The sequence below is a fragment of the Chironomus tepperi genome, unplaced genomic scaffold (genome assembly GCF_022539635.2).
Source record: "Chironomus tepperi strain 1889 unplaced genomic scaffold, CSIRO-AGI_Ctep_v1 contig_172, whole genome shotgun sequence".
Taxonomy (NCBI): domain Eukaryota; kingdom Metazoa; phylum Arthropoda; class Insecta; order Diptera; family Chironomidae; genus Chironomus; species Chironomus tepperi.
In genome coordinates, this window is record NW_027226294.1 from 471,167 (window position 1) to 488,771 (window position 17,605).

Sequence of the window (17,605 nt, forward strand, 5' to 3'; positions counted from 1 at the left end):
GATCAGATTTTAATTGATTCTGTATCTTTTATTGGTTTTTATTGCTGTTTTTGGCAATTACTCCTTTATACTTATTGCGAGTACTTAATTAAGTTATACAAATTAATTTTTAAGGATTATTGTGCTATGTTTACTGAGATATAAATCACTTTTGGTGCAAATTCAATAATAAACATCAGATGTCTCCAAAAACTTTCTGTTTACTAAAGTTTCTTGATTCCTAAATTGATCAAGTAACCTGTAACGATTTTTTTGCATTCAAACAATAATACCCAACATAATCCACAATTTGTTTACGACTATCTTTTCAGTGTTTAACATTAGTCCTCTTAAAATGAGGAAAATTAAGCGAAATACAAAATATTTTAAGGTCACAGACTTTTTAAGCCTAAACGTAAAGGATGTTTTTATTCATATACAAAAATTGTACAGTAAAATAACGAGCCAGAAGAAGAAAATTAAGAAATTACAATTGAAGATCAAAAAATTGGTAAGATTATGCAAAATTTGACTAAAAGTACCGGTTGCTCACAAGACTGTTTCATCCGTTAATTTAGGAGTTTCTATCAAAACTTGATGCTCATATAAATAAGACACAACAAGATGAGCTTAAAGATGAGAAAATACAACAAAAACAAACAGTTGATAAGAGTACAAAAAGGGAAGAGAATGTGGCTGATTTTATTAATGAAATCAAAAGTCAGGCCATGATGAATGCTTATGAACAAGCTGGTTTTATATATGAACCGACTAGTGGCCTATACTGGGACAGTAAGACTGGTTACTATTACAATCCTCAAACTGACCTTTATTATGATGGAAATAAAGGCACTTGGCATCGACTTAATCCTATAACAAACGAATTTACCTTTCACTCGGAAACTGAAGCTGCAAAAGCTGTTAAAAAGGTAATACTTGTTTTGGGATTTTCTTTAAACTCGCTCTCATACTCTATGACACTATCAAGCTTTAACTGTATATACTTTATTTTCCATATTTTTTCATCACTCTTACAGGTTCAACAAAATTCCATTGACTCCCTAATAAATGATTTTAAAACTCTAGAAATCAAGAATCTGCAAAAACATGCATTAGGTGTGTAGCACAATGAACATTGTGAATAAGATGCGTCTTTTTTATATCTTTTACAGAATGAAATTGAAGAAGAAGAGGCAATAAGGAAAATTCTTGAGGACAGTCGACAACCTCTGAAATGTCAAGAAAAAGTGTCCGTTTATGATGATAAAAAAGACAAAAGTGTTGAAAGTCGACGAAGACATTATTCATCAAGTGATGACTCGTCGTCAAGTGATCAGAATAGTCGAAAGAATCGAAATAGATCTCGATCTCGATCAAGAAGTCGCTCGCGTAGTCGTCATCGTAAAAAGAAAGGGAAGAGATCGAGATCGAATAGTAAGACACGAGAAGATGGAGAATTGGACACAAGTGATTCTCCAGATTCTGATCAGAAATTAGAGGCTGAATATCGCGAGAATCTTCAAAGAAAACGTAAAAAGAAGAAGAAGGGAAATGATTATGAAGGTACATTTTTCAGGGATATTTCAGGATACATGCTGAATTTGATGAATATACTTAAAAGAAGACAAGTCAACAAACATTTTGCTACATAATTTTACTTCCTTGTCTACTTTCAGAAATCGCTAAGAAATATCCACCAAGTTTACGCCTAATTGTGTTACAGTCAAATGTGAGTAGCATATCTATGGGCAAACTGTTTCTCGTCACATTCAAAGGTGGAACCTTAGGACGAGAAGGTGATCATGAAGTGTTACTAACAGCTGAGAATGTGTCAAAAGAACATTTGAGATTTACATACAATAACAAGAAAAAAGTGTACCAATTTGTTGACAAGTCAAGAAACGGAACATTATTGAATGGTAGAGAAATCTCATTGTTGCGGAAAGAAGAATGTGAACCGCAAAGTCTACATCATGGTGACACATTGGAAATTGCGCATATAAAACTATTAGCTCACATTCATGAGGGTCTTCAGACATGCGATGAATGTGAGCCATTTAATTATGCACAAAAACCACAAGAACAACCTGTTAAGCCAGTAGAGGAATTTGTACCATCATTATCACATAAAGAACAGCTTAAGTTGCTTCAAAAACGCTATGGCTTGGAATCGGACAAATATCAAGAGAAACAGCCAGGTACAAATAATAAAAATTATGAAGATCGAGCATCACAACGAAGAATGAAAGTTGGCAGTTCACATGATCACGAAAAGACCGTACAAGCATCTGTCGATAAATCAATTAGCAGTGAAAATAAAGGTTTTAAGCTTCTATCAAAGATGGGATGGAACGAAGGCTCATCACTTGGTAAATCAGATAGTGGAATTAAGGAGCCTGTACAATTGAAGACACAACAAGGTACAAGTGGATTAGGTCTTGAGAATGTATCGAAAAATCCATCACAAGACGGAATGAGCAATAAGAAGAAGCAAGAAATTTGGTCTAAAACTCAAGATAGATATAATAAGTTAAGGAAAGATGACGATAACTAGATTAACATTTTAAGTTCATTGACTAGATAATTGTACTTTATTTAATTAAATGTTTTGTCCGTCAAAGCCCGTCAATAAAAGATTGTTACATGCATACTATGATGATAATTTGTTGTTTTGATATCATTAAGAACATTTGGTGTGCAATAAATTTACTTTTCTTAATTTCCTCTTCGCACTCTTCAGCTGAAAAGTATATAAAAACTTAAAATTTATATGTGTACATCTCTTTGCACGCCCCATGCCTTAAAAAGAGCGATAATAAAAATATATACAATCGTGCAACGTGAAAGTTCTTCTCATTTTACGGGTATAATTTTCGTAATTCGCGAATGCGTGTCAAGTGTCGATTGTCCATTTTCATTGCAATTGCAGAGAGCAAACTGCATCATATATATATGTTCCTGACATTATTGTTATTATTGCTAGCATTACCACATTACGTATGACTGTAGCATCTTCAATTATTATTATAATATTTTATTATATGCATCTACTTGATGAGTTCATTGGAATAAAAAAAGATGCAATGTCAATGAGGAAACTGCATGCATGGAAATCTCATTTTCATCAACTGAAAGATGCAAATTTTCACACATCACCTCCTCTGATCTATGATTTCCTCTATACTTTATTTTAGTTTATGTTTATTAATAAATACACAGTCTCTGTCTGTCTGTATGGATGGACAGCAGAAAAAATATACATACTCGTATTGATTGCTATGAATTTAATGCTCTTTACCCCATAAAGTTCATCATATCCTACAATAAACATTCGGATCACACAGAGACGGTCATTTACTTATGACGTCCAGAAATTCACAGAAAAAGGAGGGAAAGGTTGAGTGACTGCAGATTTTTCTGATGATTCGACTTACTTACTTATTTACTTCCCTGTACAGATCAATTTTGATCCATGACCTCCCTCAGATGTCGCCTAAGACCAGCTCTATCGCTTGCGAATTTCCGAATCCATATGCGATACTATCTCGATCGACAGCTTCTTTCCATTCTACTTCTACCTAATGTCGTATCGACAGTATTTTATTTAATTATAGAAAGATCTGCCTTCAGTGACCATCAAACTCACGTCCTCACATAAGAAAGGACTACAATTTTCCAGTCTGTTTTCTAATCACTCAATCACCTCACACTGTCTTTACTCTAACACTCGGAGATTTCCCTGTGAATGGCTTAGTTACTTACTTACCGCAATCATGTACCTATGTAGAGCTTAGGTTACAACAGAAAGCTTTTTATTTGACTGTTCCTGGCTCTGTTATCTAGTTTGTTGAAATTCTCTGTCCACACGTTGAGCTGATATTACTTCAACTGTGAATGGCTTGAACCATACCTCATATTCCATTCTGCGTAGACACCTCAACTTGAAACCCCAGAATGAACTATACTCTGACACCAGATGTTGGAATTGTTCTGTGGTCCAATACAACGAAAAGAACTGTGCAATGAGCACTAAATAGAGAAGGAGGTTTAAGTGTTCTTTATGTCACACTAATTATCAATCTTCGGTAGTTCATAAGACAAGAGCAATTGACATTTAATTAATTAAGTTGCGGGTTCGAATCCCACTAAAACTATGTTTAATTTTCCTACATAAACTCTTTTTTTTCTTGAACATTAGAAGAATTAAGATTCCGAAAACACAAGCGCAGACACGTTTAGATCCAAACTGTATAATTCCATTTTCTAATCCACATCATTTATGGACGATCCCCAAAAATTTTCTTTAATTTGTGACATATGGATATGAAAATGTTTCACACATTTTTCTACACATTCTTGGATTTGATTCATTTTATTTGTAGAAATTTGACATTAAGGCACAAACATTTGCGTTGATCTGTTTTGAAATTGATGTATTCCAATTATTTGAAGAATTTCAGCTTTAACACATGGATGTGTTCCGTTAGAATATGCCAAAATGTTTGACAAATAAGATAGAAGAATGGAAGTCAGAATAGCTAAGAATAGCACACAAAAGTCGCTTACTTTATTGCAGTATTGCATGCTTCTATTCCTGTATCTATTTTCTTAATAAATTTCGTTAACGAAATGAAACAAAAGGTGAAGTTAGACATAAAAAGTTGTTTATTGTTTATTAGATAGAGAGGGAAATAATTGGAAAGATCATTATTTTCTATTGCTGTACAGCAGTTTTCGTGCAACAATGGAAAAAAAAGCAGCAACACAAAAATAAAATATAATTTTAAAAAGGAAATCTCAAGTAAGTTTGTTGCAATTTTGTTACTTCATGCATTTCATTTTTGCATTTACTTAGAAAAAAAAATAAGCAGCACAGACAATAGAGAATTAAAGTCAAAGATTTATTTTGAATGCTATTGACCACAAAATATGTATATATACCTTCCATTTCATGTGAATTGACCCGTTTCACTAATAGCATAAACACCATTTATTTCATTCATATAAATGCACAGCATATAAATAAACTATATGAATGAACTCTGTTGCATTTTTGATAGCAAACGATAATAATTTTTTATAATAACAATAATAATTTTAAATGTCGTCACGTCACGTAAGGGTACTCATTTAATGCCTGATTTATGAAATTAATAAATTTTTATTTTTATGCTTCTCTGGAATTAAGTTTAACAGCCTGTTTTCATTCTGATTTTCAGCCATGCATACACTTTGACTGGCTTAATCAAATCAGTTGTGCCTTTCTTTTATACGCTCCCTTCATGTGTGACTTAACTAACTGTGCAGGAAGCTTTAAATTATCTGTGAAAATTACTGTGATACATCGGTGCTTATTATTATAGTGAATCTTATAATTTTTATATGAAATTACATGTAACTATGAAGCAATAACGATAAAGACAGTCTAATTGATTTTGTGAATTGCTGGTGAATATAGTGATCTTTGATGACACCACTTCCATTGTCTATGGCAAATAAATATTCCATTTGTTCAAGACCGTATGTCGCTTACAGACAATGAGCATAATCATCTTATATTAGCGTGCTCATGAGTATACTCAATCACACTAACAGGCATAGGGACTGTTGTTTAAGAACAGTGTCTTTCTGTATCATTAAAGTATGCTATTTGCCTGTTAGGGTCAAACTAATTGAGCATGCTCAATTTTGTAAACATGTCCACGAGTAAGCTGTCTGCTCTACTCTTGCCCTCTTAAACTTAAGGTTCTAGAGATTTTTGAAAAAAAAAGTTCATTGACATTTTTGCAAGATTTTTGAAAGATTTCTAAAAATATTCTAAAGAATTTCTTTTCTAATTGCTTCAACTTACTTGTTTGACTTAATCTTATCTTGAATGTATGTGGACCTATTGCAATGCTTAGGAAGCGTCTTAAGTCGACTCTATTTTTCGAAACATTCTGCCAGTTAGAGATACTCGAATGGACAAAAATACGTTATGACTAGACAACGCCAAGTTAATGTCTAGTTCTAACGTAATTTTGTCCAATCGGAATAATTATAAGCAGAGCATGAAACAAACTCAGATTTAGCAAGGAAAGTCGACTTGACTCCATATGAAATTCAAGTCGATTCCGACCTCTGTTAATGCACTTAGTGTCATTACTCACATGGATGTGTCATCCATTCAATTCAGGAATTTTTCAGTCTCCCTCAAAATTCCTTACCAACTACAAAGTATGCTACCGCCAATCTTCAAGTTTACTTCTTTTATCTCTTATTTCTAACAGTTTAAAATATGTATATGTTGATATGCAAATAGCACGCTCATTTCAATGAGTTCATTATCACGCTTTGTTAGCTCAGCTAATAAAAGTGATTATGCATTTAGCAAGCTCTTCGTCTGTAAAAGATGAAACAATTTAACATTCAAACTGTTGCTTTATTTGTCATTTGTAAAAAAATGAGCTTCCGATTTACTAATCTTTAAATCTCTAGCCCGAGCGGCATGAAGAGGCGAACCGCGTTTTTTAGTGTTAATATGGGTCGAAATCAGCCTGCATGGTGCCATCAATGCAAGTTTGAGTCTTACCGCTAACACGACAACGTATGTATGATGCTCTGTGAATACGCTGTATTGTTTGGACAAAGATTCAATATTTTAATCAGAATTGAATGACTAATCACTAAGCAGTGATGGACAACCTGTGTGCCGCAGCACACTAGTGTGTTTTCAAAAATTTTTGAAAATGCCATGAACCGTATGTCAAAGCTTACCATCAATGTGTACTGCGAAAAATAAAAGGTTGCCCACCACTGCACTAAGGTTTCCCGATCCTTGAACCCATACTTACCTCCTTCCTTTGATAGCCGTACAGATCAACTGTGTTCGATGACCTCCCTCACATGACGCCTTAAACTGACCAATACCAAATGCAATATTGTCTTTATCGACACCTTGCTTACAGGAGAATCCTCATACCTTTCATCAATAACCGAATAAATGTACAACTGCAAAAATGCACCCCAAATCCACACTGCATCGCAACTAACCAACTTATTTCAAAAATTATGCTTGAGTTTCATTTTTAAAGCCATCACATGTGAGCCGCTATGAATAAATAAACTTACTCTTTTAAATAATTAAAATAAAATAATTCATGTAGATTAGATGCAATGACGGTGTAAATGAATGTAAAAAAAAAGAGTAAAGTAAGGAGACAGATAAAATAAAACCACCTGCCAATTTGTTGCACATATATACACATTCTGTATGTTTTTATTTCTCAAAGTCAAGTTCATGAACGCATTTTTGTTGCAATTGTGCATTGCAATGAATGAACGAAAAAAAAAAGTGAACAGAGCCGATGTATATCGCACAGCATATATATACTAATAATATTGTATCGATGTAAGAGAGTTACAAGACTCAACTCACTGAAGGAAAAGTGAATACGACGGAGAGAATGAGAGAAATAAAACAATATGTGATGTAAAACAAAAAAATCGCCGTAAAGGAAAGAAAAACTTTGTTATTTTTTGGGAATTTTATATTCTTTCATAAACTGACTGAATGATACCATGAGTACTTACTCACAATATATATACAATATATATATATTTTTTTTCTTTTGCTTTCGTTACATACATCCAATGACGAGAGACATAACGTTATGAGCAAAACCACATATACACACAGGCTGCTTGGACTGCCTGCCAGAACTTTTTTCATTTCAATTTTTTTTTTCTTTCCTCACATGAAAAAAAAAAAATAAAAAAAAATTGTATTTCTCGAGCTTAGTTTCTTGCCAGTTGTTGAATGCAAAAGACGTAGTCCGATAACGTTGTTGTGCGAAATTATTAAGTATAAAAAAAGTCAATTAAATTAAGTTTGCGAGAAAAAAATAAAATTTTTTAAGGATCAGAAAAAAATAATGAAATAAATTTTAAAATTATATTAAGCTATTAGTTATTCAATGTGAAATTCATACGGCATATAATATATATATTCTGTGAAGAGCATGTGTACTTGTTGATTTTCTGAAATACGAGAGAAAAAAAATATTTTGTGATGATAACAATAAAAATTTCTTCAAGTAGGCCGTTAAATTAATCAGTGATTTTTGTCTTTCAATAATAAACAAAAAATTAATGTTACAGTAAAGAATTTAAACATAATGTGTTACGTAAAGATTTATTTGTGCTTAGTGACAATAATATCAAATCAAATTCTTCAGTTTTGTGATGGTGAGTCTCCCTTATTTTTTGCTTTGATTGATAAATAATCAGACTTGATTTTATTGCAAAAGAAGAATTTTTATTTCATTTATTGCATCAGTTAAGTTTATAAAAATTCTCAATGACTTTTTATTCTCTCGCGACGTGTTAATTTGATATGATGATGTAAAATCATCGAATGGGATTTCATTAATTTTCGGCTTAATGTAATGATAGGTTTAAGACTTTGTGAATGTGTTTGGATCATTTGTGACTCAATTGGTAACTTAATCTCGAACAGTGAAGGATCATGCTCTATTCAGAGTTTGACTGTCTCAAATTCATATTTTTCGAACTTAAATTGCCGAAAAATTCGAACATTTTTGAAGAATTCGAATTCTGATTTATTTTAAAATTAAAATTTACGTTACAAAAAAGTGAAAAAAAACAGTCCAAAAAAAATTGAAAACCATCGGTCGCTTTTGAGAATTCAACACTCAGACTCTATATAGAGTGGCCCAAATTCCTTACAACTACTCGTTAACTGGTCATTGGCTTGCAATTAACTAGTTCTACCGTATTTTTGTCCACTCGGATATTATATTTACTGAGTATACTCATGAGCACCTTCACTTAATTGACTATACTCATTGTCTACTAAGGAATCGGTAACTTAATATTCATCTCAATTGATCCTTAAATTAACTTATTTTGACTGCTATGCACAACAAATAATATAATCAGTTCTCGCATGTAAATTCAAATAGTCTTATCGAATGGTAAGAGATGTTTTTTAACACAATTATAATGCTTTTGGAACAAGAAGTCTTCTGTTTTTATTAGTAACTGTATGCCTCTCGTGTTGATTTTTTTGTGTATACTTCAGATATTTTAAAAATAAACTCTTTGTTTAGACAAAATATTGAAATTTAAGGAAAAGAATGAATAAAATTGTGTCGATAATTGAAGATGAAGAGATTATTTTATTTCGGATCTTAACGGATAAAGCTGGTTTATGCTTGGTAATATGAAAATTAGATTTTAGGATGATTTAAGGCAGTCCAATTGACTAATCATATTCTTTATTGATTCTATTTAAATTTCATTGCTTACTTTGATCGGAATTTCTTTAAATATGAGGTTTGTTCCTTTATTTGCTTAAATCTTCAGATCCAGAAAAGAAACTTCACTGGATTTCAACTAATTTTCAATCAAAACCCTTTTGATCAACATTCCATCGTCATCCACAGAACTCTATCTCCTCTGAATATTTCATCTCACTATACAACTGCAGCATTCCCCAAAAAATTCCATTGTTGTTATTTTTATATGCCTAAATTAAGAATTCAAGTACTCAAAGGTTGTCAGAAAAGTTCATTTATTTGAATACATTCAATGCAGTTTAGAACAAATTCAATGTCAATTTTAATAACTTGTTGGCTTTAAGTACCCAATTAATTATTTGTCTTCTCAAGAAGTCTGTTAAAAGTGACAATTCATTGCATTCACAAGCACCATTAATTATTCAATTTGCATATAAAGATTTCTTATGAATTTTGAGGGTTTGAATAATAATCGTGTGTTTGTGTTTTTATAATCTTAATTTATATTAATCACCGGACACCTTAAATGCAGTTTAAACAAAATTTTGACACAACTTAATGAATTTTTTAAGGTTCTCAATCTCAATTTTCATTTGATATCTCTTACTTCTTATTGAAATGATTCGGATCTTTTGAAATTTATGAATTCGCATGCTTTCAGTTTGATCATATGAACTGTAGATGCAATCTTACAAATTGAAAATTCCTATTCACAGTTGCATTTCACACCTTAATACCACAAATTGATTAATCGATCAAAAATCCAAACCCCAGGTCGGTGTGATTCTGACTTGTACTATATTGTTTAAAATTCGGGATCATGCCAGAGTCACGCTAGCCTGGAGTTGGATTTCGGATCTATTACCCGGCTTGTACTATTCGGGACATAGCTATTTTAAGATTAATCGACCAAATGTCTAGTTTTAAAATTGACATTTTTGAAATTTGCAAAGAAATATTAACTTTTTTGCTAGACAAATGTCCGAGAAGATAAAGTACATTACAACTCGAAATCAAATTATAGTTAACTAGAAATAACTTATTTTTGTCCATTTGGAACTGTTTACTAATTGCAGACTATTCAACTCAGTAATAATTAGGCTCATAAAATGATTTACTCAATCGAGACAAAACAATTTCACTACACCTGAAATTTATCGTCAATAGGTTATGGGTTTCTGAGAAGAACTTGTCCGATTAAGAGGATTTATGAACTGAAATTAATGCGCAAATAACATTTTGAGATTCAAATAGGATTTGTTATTTTTCTAGTGTGAAATGCAGTTTTTCTCTATTTTTCTCAAATGCCAGGCTTGCTTGCTTAATTCGCTGTCATTACAAATCAATTGTTATACATGCCCTCCCGTAAGTATCGTCCGAAGCTAGTTCTATCCCTGGCTACAGCTTGCCAATTCTAGATCCAAATGCAATGCTAACTCTATCGATAGTTTCAGATTGAGAAAGTTCCAGGTTTATAATTCGATTCCGTTTCCATCTGAACAGTTTGTCAAAGTCGAGACATGTGGAATTCTTAAATAGAACTTTATCGCCAAAAAAATATAAAGATAAACAATGTTTTATCGTATCCAGTATAATTTTTACATAAAACCTCATTCATTTCCTTAGAAATCTTCAATAATTTATATTAAGATTATTTCTGTTTAGAGTAAGCAAAAAAGATGATTATGATGAATCCGATATTAATATTTTAAACAGGAAAGCAGTCGAATAAGCTCTAATTTCAAAAATGACTAATATGAAATTGACGAAATTCTAGGCAAAAACCAATCTTCTGACCGCAAAAATCAATTCAAATGAATTGAAAAACTTTAAAACTTAATATCAAAAAATGAGAGATGATATACCTTTGAAAGTGTAATGAATCATGACTCAATTCTACTGTAATATATGAAATATTCTTTTGTTTTAGAAATTCTTCCAAATTTGTTTTTAAAAGGTTCTTAGAAGGTCAGTTGCAAAATAAAAAAAGTTTTCCTAGAAAGACTTCATTAAGTACGTAGAAGTAGAAACAGTGAGGTAACTATTCACGAAAAAAAAAATTCCTTACATACAGTTGACTAATTTTTCCATTCATCGACTATATTAATATTGAAAGAGAAATGAAAAGAAAAAAAAGTAAACAAGAAGAAAAGTCGACAGAATACACATATTTTTTTTTTTTTGCATAATACTGTCTGTCGTTTAAAATTATTATAATTTTTGTGTGTCATTTTTAGAAGGTCATCTATTGCAATGTGCCACGACATACAGACAAAAATACAAAAAAAAAAAAAAAAATTAAAAAGTCCTCGTCCAGACAGACAAAAATCATTTATCATGATTTGGTGACTCGTCTCGTTTTCTCGCAGCTCGTTCGCGGACAAATTAACTGATTATTTATCGAGATATTGTTTGCAGGAATTATCAGAGGAAGAATGTAAAGAAAAAAATTCTTGGTCAAAGTCAAATTTACGATATACTTGAGAAAAGATTAATTGTGCGATAATATCAATAGCGGTGTAGGCGCATTTTTATTGCGACTAGAATTTATTTAGGGATATTCTTTTGTGAATCACAAACCTCTTAGATTCTCGTTAAATTACTTAATTTATGTTTTATTTTCATATTTAGATGAAAATTATAAACAAAAACTGATCGTGTCCTTTGAATTTCACCTCAACAATTTCACCACATTCATTCTTTGAATTTGATTTCTCCGTTAAAATTTTAATTGTATAATAACGTTAGCTTTTATGAACAATTTTATGATTTTTTAAAACTGAATCTCTCATTAAAAATGTTAATAATGTATCCAACAAAGATTTTTACACCACTTTAAATAAGAACTTTATCTGACTGGTCCAAAATACTAAAGATATATATAGGCTTTAGTTTTGCTGTTAGAAATGATTTAGTATAGATATAAAAAATGGAATTTTTGTCGCACACCTGAGCATCTTCTAATGTACTCCAGTGCTCTGCGGCACATTAAATTCCTAACACTGATCTCTAGCATTATTGAGAAAGATTTGTTTGATTTTGCCGCACGGAGTAAACTCAACGGATCTATTTAGATTTTGGATTCTATGCATAGTAATTGAGACTTATTTTTGTAATAAGTCGCATTCCAAAGCTTCTGCCCTTCGCCATAGTTTGCTATTGAATAGAATTTTAGACATTATTTTGTTACGTTCTTAATTTATTCTTTATGTATTAGTTTGCAATAGGGATCGATTTCTTCGATGGTCCAGCACGGTGCAGTACGGTACAACACATTACCACGGGCTTTACTATCACACTATCATACTCTGTAATTATTGTCTGATTTTAAAGGCCGTCACTAATTACGGATCATTCTTAAAAAATAAGAGGATGGGGAAGAGATTTTTTTACACCTTAAACAATCGAGAAAAGGGGGAAGTGGGGTCAAAAAGTCAACTTTTGTCTTTACGTAATAAGTGAACGTCCCTTTATTGAATCTATTTAATCTAAAATGTTAGCATGAACAGTAAAAAACATAAAGAATGACAAAAAAATAAAATCCATAAAAATTAGAGCAACCAGTCAATCAAAATGCATACTGATTCGGCATTAGAATTCCACAAAACTACGCGAAAAGAAAACTTATGAACTGCATGTATACAAACGAACGAATAAGCGAATCGATTCAAGTCTGCATTTTTTTTTTGTGTTTTGTTACTCAAATATTTACCAAATGTCTGCACATTCACTATATGAAAATTTTCTTAATAGAAGAAGAAGTCCAATGCCAATTGACAGATGATAGGAGCAGTCATAAAAATTGTATTAAATTGAATATCTTATCATGTTCGAAATTTAATTGCCAAGAATTCTTATTCCCTCCTTTTGTTCATATTGAGGATTTACGATACACATGTATTCATTAAATTTCACTAAAAATGCTTTTTAAAGATCATAAAAAAAATTTCAATTTAAAATTATTTTCTGCTGCAGACGAAGAAAAAAAAGTGACGTTTTTATTTTCTCTCATGTTGATTTTCATTTCCATTCCTCCCAAAAAAAAAAAATGCACACAAAAAGGAACATCCAAACCAAAATAAAAAAAAAAGTGAAAAATATTATATTCAAGTATCATCGAACAGAATTTGCATAATTTAACCATCAAAAAAGACTTCTTATTCTGCTTGTTCTCTTATTGCCACTTATTGGCTGCCTCCAGACACACTCTCGGACATTTGTTATGCAATAATTTTTTTTTTCTTTTTTCTAAAAATATTTTTACGATGACCCACTAACCGCTTCACATTCTAATGCATACTGACGATATTATGTGTGTATATACGGTCGTATTAATGGTGATGATGAGAAGAAACAAGCGATATATATATAAAAAAATGAGAAATATTTCGCGGAACAGTGAAAATATTTTGAAACAACAATCAGACGCATGAGTAATTCTTCTCTTTTAGGGTATATACATATATATATGCTCAACTTGTTTTCTTTCTCGTTAAATGGATGAACATTATTGAAATATACATCCTCTTTTTTTTTCTTTTGTTTCTTCTGTTGATGCGAATACCACAAAACATACCTCACTCAATGTCCTTATCGCATTCATAATTGATTATGATCAATTCATTGATTTTTTATGGCTTTAATTCGTTTCGGCAAACGATGTCGAAAGAATATGAAGAAGAAACTAGTCTATGTAGCACGTTTTATGACTTTAATGCGCTTAATGTGGTAATAAATGATTTTGAGGCTCAATTCTTTATTGACTTTGCTAAGGTTGAATAGTTTAATATCAGCGGTGGGTTACCTGTGTGCTGCGATGAACTGGGGTGTCAAAACAGGCAATGAGCATTCTTTCAAGGGGTTGCTCTGCTTAAATATACTAGTTAAATAAACTAACGAGTGTGCTCACAGCTTACTGTCCTCTTAAAAGCAGTCTGCTAGGTGGGTTGCCATAATTTTTTTTGAAAATGACATGAACCGTATGGTGTAGCACATTAAAGCGGGAATGTTAATTAGATGTCAAAATAGAGAATTTTTACAAGATTTGTGATGTGGCCAGCAACAGAGTCAGATGGAAAGCCTTTTGTAATAGCCTAGATTGGAAGTCGAAGCATGGTTCCAGTAAGTAAGTCTGAACCGTATGCTGTGTCCAGTTTCGGTTGAGGCTTACCATCAAGGTGTGCCAATGCTGTTGAGATTGTTTAGAACCAGAGTTGGGCAATATCCCTAGCAAGCAAAGAGCAAAGTAAGTCTAGAGCAACGCTCACGAGCATGCTCATCTATTATATTGAAGTTAAGAAGGTTCTTAAGAGCATGCTCATTTCCAGTTAGGGTATATTACTCTATGTATGTTCAAGTCACATAAATTCAAGTCTAAATTGTGTGACTGGATGTATAAACATGTATAATTGATTTAATTCAGCTTCAATTTGAATGCTTAAGAATTCATTCAACTTTAAAAATGCTTAAACGTTAGACATGAGTATGATCAAAAAAAAAAAGTCAGAGACTAAACTAAACTGTGATAAATTGAAGTTTGATGAACGATGAAGTGAAATTAATTTCATTCATCAAGTGAGATCTTGAACACGACTCACAAAAAAAGTCATCCGAATTAGTTTGCTAAAAATATAAATGAACAAACTGTCTTTCATGCTACATTTAGTGCTGAATGAAAAATATGCTAAGCCTTTACAGCGATGAATTTCGTTTTTATGTTCGTAGAAATTTACCGTAAAAAATGGCAATTTTTGCAGTTAATGAAGCAGCTACCAATAGGATGTGACAACTAACTTCATCAATACACGGAACAGATCGAATCTTTTAATATTGTTTATTGTTTCACATGTTAACAAATCTGAACTAATCTTATTTTCCATCCAATGATCACTTATGAAACAAGATTGAACACATTTAACAGTTATTATTAAAATTTTTTAATGGTCATCAATGGTGGTACGAATGCTTGTTACATTATGTGAATCAATAATATATCCTGGCATATGTCAGATTTATTTTAAATCAAACTTGCACTCCACTAGACGAACATGTATAAATAAATATATATTTATACTCGACATCGTCGTATTTATATAGAAAAAGAAGTGCAATGCGTGTATGTCCAGTTAAATATGATGTGCATTTGTGCATTCCATCAAGTTCCTTTCGTCTTTATTTTATTTTTATATTTATTTTGCGAGTTTATTGACTTACTTCTCTTCTCACTCTCGTTTAATTCCTTTCATTCCATCTATTCATATTTATATATACATATGTGTAAAATGTGAATGCATCGCGCGCGCAAAAAAGTATGTATATATAAAAATATAAGAACTGAAAAAAATGCTTTGTGCAGTATCTCACAATTTTGTGTGAATGGACTCGACAGACTATACACTTTAGAAATTATGTAGAACGGATTTAAAGAGAATCACTTTTATCGCAGGTTTACTATTAAAGTTTTATTTATAGCAGAGTTGTCCAAACTGTGTGTTGCGGCACGTTGGTGTGGTGTAGAGCAAGCTCAGGTGTGCTGCGAAAAAATTTAAAAATTCTAAAAATATGTTGCTCAGTAGAAATTTAAAGTATTTTTTAAAGCTAAACTTCCGCGTGGAACAGGGATGGTACTTTTCAGTATTTTGGACTACCTCTATGGGATTGGAGGGATTGGTGATAAGAACGAGATTTCAATCTAAATCCCCAATTAGACAAGAATGAGTGGACTCACAAATATGCTTTATTATGCGCTGTATTCACCAATTTCTTGCCATTCCACAAAAGCTTTCTTTATTATTCGACGATCACATCAATTCATTTTCTTTTAATACTCCATGTTTTTCATTTCATTTCATATTTTTCTTTACTCAGTACATACACTGACTTATTATTAATTATATAATTTAATTCATTTTTCGTTATGTCTGTCATTCCGTTTCTCTAGAAAATTCTCTTGAGAGCTTACTTACTTACTTACTTCGCTGGCCGTACAGATCAATTGTGATCCATGGCCTCACTTTGTTTGCGTCTGAAGCAGGTTCTATTGCTGGTAACCTCTTGCTAATTACCGATGTCAAATGCATTACTTTTAATTGGAGCTTCAACAGGTTTCCTAAGAAAATGTGCATTCCAACGGAGCCTGTTGATCTTGATTGTAGGATTCTTCATGCAATATCAGCTCCTCAGTAAAATTGATGCTCTCGAGAGCCTTAAATATACAAAATGAGCATGCTCGTAACTGTTGCTCGTAGCTTATTCTGTTCTTGACAGCACGTCCTGCTAGGATCAAGTGGTCATTGGTTTTTACTCTAGCCCTTCCTCTAACCTTAAAAGTAGTCCGGGTACCCGATTAGTTAACATATTCCCATCATGCTTGATGAGGCTTATTACTAGTGTACTCATAAAATTGTCTCAAAATTCTCACTTTAATGTAAGCGCAATTGCATCTCTTTTTCGTAATAAAATTCTTTTCTGCGAGGATAATATTACATTCGCATTATTTTCACATATCATATCCAACATGAATGTAGTTACGAATGCTTTTATGTTTCTCGCTACTTAAAGATCTAATTTAATATCTCTCGTTCTCATTCGGTTGAAATTTGATAAACGTCTTGTAATAATGGAACTGGATAAGGTCATGTCTAAATTATTTCATAAGAAATACTGAGATATATGTTTTTCTTTTTTACTAGATTGAATCAAGTATAGTCTAGTCTAGTCGATAGATGAGAAGTGGACACGCCTTTAGCTCAATAAAGGTCTGACTTTGACATGTCAGAGTTATGCAGTTATTTACTGCAAACAGATTAGTTTATATCTTAGACAAGTAAGAGAGTAATAGAAGTGAAGTGATTAAAGCGCATTTTATCGTTTGGACAATGAATCATGAGTACAAATTGATCATTAAGTCATAGTTATTTACAAAGACCAAATAAGAAAATGCATCTGAATCCAACCGTGAAGTATACACATTAAAAAACCTATAATGAACATTTTTCAATTAGCAATTAGTGAAGTAAAGTCACGTTTCTCAGCTTAGTTACATACCGATTAAATCATTGACTATTAGCGAACAGGAACATTGGAATTTTCTCTCGTACTCTTTTGGATAATTACCTTTTATTAAACGTCTAATTTGTCGATCTATTAATTTATGATTCAATTAATTACCAGTCAATAATAAGTATACAGCAGGGGCGTCCATAAATTCTATATAAATAATATCACATTAAATAAGTAGATGCTAATGAACTGACAAATTGTATCGCTTACTTTCTAACGGTAGCAAATTCTTTGCTCGTTATCATTATCTTCAATGGAATGGAGCT

At 31.9% G+C, this 17,605-nt stretch overlaps 2 protein-coding genes across 3 annotated transcripts in view; both read left to right on the top strand.

Annotated features, from left to right (window-relative positions):
• Positions 1-289: 289 nt before the first annotated feature.
• Positions 290-2,641, top strand: LOC139088919 (angiogenic factor with G patch and FHA domains 1). 2 transcript variants are annotated; one of them, XM_070638279.1, is made up of 4 exons: positions 290-490; positions 558-908; positions 1,017-1,095; positions 1,656-2,641. In XM_070638279.1, the coding sequence occupies exons 1-4, from the start codon at positions 335-337 to the stop codon at positions 2,531-2,533; spliced, it is 1,464 nt and encodes a 487-aa protein (XP_070494380.1). In that variant the 5' UTR covers positions 290-334; the 3' UTR covers positions 2,534-2,641. The 2 variants fall into 2 exon arrangements, with proteins under 2 accessions (XP_070494380.1, XP_070494379.1); XM_070638278.1 differs by lacking the exon at positions 1,017-1,095 and adding an exon at positions 1,152-1,542.
• Positions 2,642-8,106: 5,465 nt separating this feature from the next.
• The window catches only part of Fs (Follistatin), a 31,438-nt gene continuing 21,939 nt past the window's right edge, over positions 8,107-17,605 (top strand). Inside the window, exon 1 of the mRNA XM_070638383.1 lies at positions 8,107-8,205. Within this exon, the coding sequence (XP_070494484.1) occupies positions 8,136-8,205 (70 nt within the window). The 5' untranslated portion in view covers positions 8,107-8,135. The remainder of the gene's footprint in view (positions 8,206-17,605) is intronic.

Bases quoted from the DNA above. Each gene is read 5' to 3' on its own strand.
- LOC139088919 (XM_070638278.1), top strand. From the start codon at position 335: ATGAGGAAAATTAAGCGAAATACAAAATATTTTAAGGTCACAGACTTT. The intron at 491-557 runs GTAAGATTATGC...CCGTTAATTTAG, and splicing joins AATTGAAGATCAAAAAATTG to GAGTTTCTATCAAAACTTGA. The intron at 1,543-1,655 runs GTACATTTTTCA...GTCTACTTTCAG, and splicing joins GAAGGGAAATGATTATGAAG to AAATCGCTAAGAAATATCCA.